The 3,343-nt window shown below is 54.5% G+C and overlaps 1 protein-coding gene across 1 annotated transcript; it reads left to right on the forward strand.

The window, feature by feature from the left end:
* The first annotated feature begins 247 nt into the window (after window positions 1-247).
* On the forward strand, window positions 248-2,370 carry LOC108529284 (protein RCC2). Its single transcript, XM_017871501.1, has one exon. The coding sequence runs from the start codon at window positions 391-393 to the stop codon at window positions 1,960-1,962; it is 1,572 nt and encodes a 523-aa protein (XP_017726990.1). The 5' UTR covers window positions 248-390; the 3' UTR covers window positions 1,963-2,370.
* Window positions 2,371-3,343: the final 973 nt, after the last annotated feature.

Here is a 3,343-nt window from a genome sequence, read left to right on the forward strand (position 1 = left end):
AGACCCTCTGTAGTAGACACCTACCAATTAGAGACTACCCTTTTGTGTGAGTACGTGTGTGTGTCCCCTCTGGGCCTTATTCTTTTGTCCATATTGCTTTTTAAAAATTATATAGGCTGGGCACGGTGGCTCACACCCGTCATCTCAGCACTTTGGGAGGCCGAGGGGGGCACATCACGAGGTCAGGAGATCGAGACTATCCTGGCTAACAAGGTGAAACCCTGTCTCTACTAAAAATACAAAACTCGTATTTACATTTTAAGTGTATCTGGTGAGTGGGCTGGAGCCCTTGTCTGGGCCGGAAAAAAAAAAAAGCCCTCCGATCCATCTTTTAGTTGCTTCTCTTCCTTTTTTCTCTCCGGTTTCTCATCACTCCAACCAGCCGCGACCATGCCCAGGAAGAAGGCGGCGGCGGCGGCGGCCTGGGAGGAGCCGAGCTCAGGCAACGGCACTGCCCGCGCCGGGCCCAGGAAACGCGGCGGCCCGGCGGGCAGGAAGCGCGAGCGGCCCGAGCGCTGCAGTAGCAGCAGCGGCGGCGGCAGCAGCGGCGACGAAGACGGCCTGGAGCTCGACGGGACCCCCGGCGGGGGCAAGCGCGCGGCGCGGCCGGCGGCGGCAGGCAAGGCGGGCGGTGCGGCCGTGGTCATCACCGAGCCCGAGCACACCAAGGAGCGCGTCAAACTTGAAGGGTCAAAGTGCAAAGGGCAGCTTTTGATTTTTGGGGCAACCAACTGGGACTTGATTGGTCGAAAAGAAGTGCCTAAGCAGCAAGCTGCTTACCGCAATCTTGGTCAGAATTTGTGGGGGCCCCATAGGTATGGGTGCCTGGCGGGGGTCCGGGTACGGACAGTGGTCTCGGGCTCCTGTGCTGCACACAGCCTCCTCATCACCACGGAAGGGAAGCTGTGGAGCTGGGGTCGAAATGAGAAGGGGCAGCTGGGACATGGTGACACCAAGAGAGTAGAAGCCCCCAGACTCATCGAGGGTCTCAGCCACGAAGTGATTGTGTCTGCAGCATGTGGGCGGAACCACACCTTGGCCTTGACGGAAACGGGTTCCGTGTTTGCTTTTGGGGAAAACAAGATGGGGCAGCTGGGCCTTGGCAACCAGACAGACGCTGTCCCCAGCCCCGCGCAGATAATGTACAACGGCCAGCCAATTACCAAAATGGCCTGTGGGGCTGAATTCAGTATGATAATGGACTGCAAAGGAAACCTCTATTCCTTTGGGTGCCCTGAATATGGTCAGCTGGGACACAACTCAGATGGGAAGTTCATCGCCCGGGCACAGCGGATAGAGTATGACTGCGAACTAGTTCCCCGGCGAGTGGCCATCTTCATTGAGAAGACGAAAGATGGACAGATTCTACCTGTACCAAACGTGGTTGTGCGAGACGTGGCCTGTGGCGCTAACCACACGCTGGTCCTGGACTCCCAGAAGCGAGTCTTCTCCTGGGGCTTCGGTGGCTATGGCCGACTAGGCCACGCAGAGCAGAAGGATGAGATGGTCCCCCGCCTGGTGAAGCTGTTTGACTTCCCTGGACGTGGAGCTTCCCAGATCTATGCTGGTTACACCTGCTCCTTTGCCGTCAGTGAAGTGGGTGGTCTGTTTTTCTGGGGGGCCACCAACACCTCCCGTGAATCTACCATGTACCCAAAAGCAGTGCAGGACCTCTGCGGCTGGAGAATCCGGAGCCTGGCTTGTGGGAAGAGCAGCATCATTGTGGCCGCTGACGAGAGCACCATCAGCTGGGGCCCATCACCGACCTTTGGGGAACTGGGCTATGGGGACCACAAGCCCAAGTCTTCCACTGCAGCCCAGGAGGTGAAGACTCTGGATGGCATTTTCTCAGAGCAGGTCGCCATGGGCTACTCACACTCCTTGGTGATAGCAAGAGACGAAAGTGAGAATGAGAAAGAGAAGATCAAGAAACTGCCAGAATACAACCCCCGAACCCTCTGATTCTCCCGGAGACTCTCCGACTCCACACCTCTCGCGGCAGCTGTCATTTCCATGTGCACTGGGACGGGAAGTCAAACGAGGAATTTAAAAAGGCAAAAGTTGACCGAAGGTGCATTTTTGTTTAGACTCCCTGAGGTTCCGTTTTATAAATGATCCAACGTTAACTACCTTTTTTTCTGTATGCTTTCCAAAGTCCCTTTTCCCCTTCATGTCGAATTAAAACACTTGCTCATAGTTGACTTACCATTCCTACAAAAGAGGCAGAAACTTTGAGCAATCTAGGTTTTTTTTTTTTAAGTTTTTTCTTTCTTCCTCTCCTGAATACACTCCCCAAAACACCCCTTTCCAGTTATAATTAGCATCGTGATCCAAGCGGATGCTACATGGAAGAGGAATCGCCATTTACTCGGAAAAAATGTCCCTTACAGGAACCGGCAGCAGCTAGGCAAAGTCGCCGGCCCGCCTCCATCCCAAATCACGCTCGCATGCTTCGGAAGCATCCGGGTCACTCCTTTCCTGCTTTTTCTTGCAGATCGGCCTAGGCCGGTGTTGATTCTGTTTCTCTCCTTGGCTGCCTGTACGCCCACAGCCTTCTGGCTGCGACATTAGAGAATCGGCCGTGTCCCCCCTGGTGGGGGATTGGGGATCTGTGTTTAGCCATTTATATCTACTTTAGCTGTTAAAGAAGTCCAAATGAAAATCAGGTGATTGTGGAACCATGGGGACTTGCGGGTGGGGCAGAGGTGGGAACATTTGTATCAGTTGAGTTAGCTTCGTGGCTCCCTGTGGAGCCAGGGCTGAGCCTTGTCACGTGCACTCGCCAATTAGAGATTGATCAGCCAGCAGTCAAGTGCATTCTCCAGTCCTTGCAAGAAGGATCAGCCCTTTCTGTACCAGCCTCGATCGCCTTGTGCTTTGGTCTCCTTTTCTCCCCCGCCTGGATCCTGCCTCGCGCGGGCCATCCTGTCGCTGAGACTCGGGGGACCGTTCTGCTGACCCAGCTCCCTTTAGTCACGTTTGCTTGGCTCTGGTACCAAATAGTTGGGATTACCGAAGAGTCCCCTTCCTCGAGTGTCAGCACGGATGCTGTGACTGCCACCTGCGTCCCTGTCAAGTGCCCGTGCCCGAGCTCGCTGCTGTGTGCACTGCGCTGAGTGAGTTATGAGGTGCCTTTCCCGGAACCCTCCTCTCGCCTGGACCCAAGAGAGGCGACAGCTGCGGCTGGGGCTCTTGGTTTCCAGAGGGTCTGGACTGGTTTGGGTGCTTTAAAATAGATATTTAGTTCAGTGGTGCTTATGGGGGAGATGCGACTAGAACTTAAGTGTGAGACTTGGGTGGATGGGAAAGTTAAATATTGGTCTCTTCAAGTTTTTTTTTTTTT

Source organism: Rhinopithecus bieti, unplaced genomic scaffold, assembly GCF_001698545.2.
Source record: "Rhinopithecus bieti isolate Rb0 unplaced genomic scaffold, ASM169854v2 scaffold_6063, whole genome shotgun sequence".
In the NCBI taxonomy this organism is placed as follows: Eukaryota; Metazoa; Chordata; class Mammalia; order Primates; family Cercopithecidae; genus Rhinopithecus; species Rhinopithecus bieti.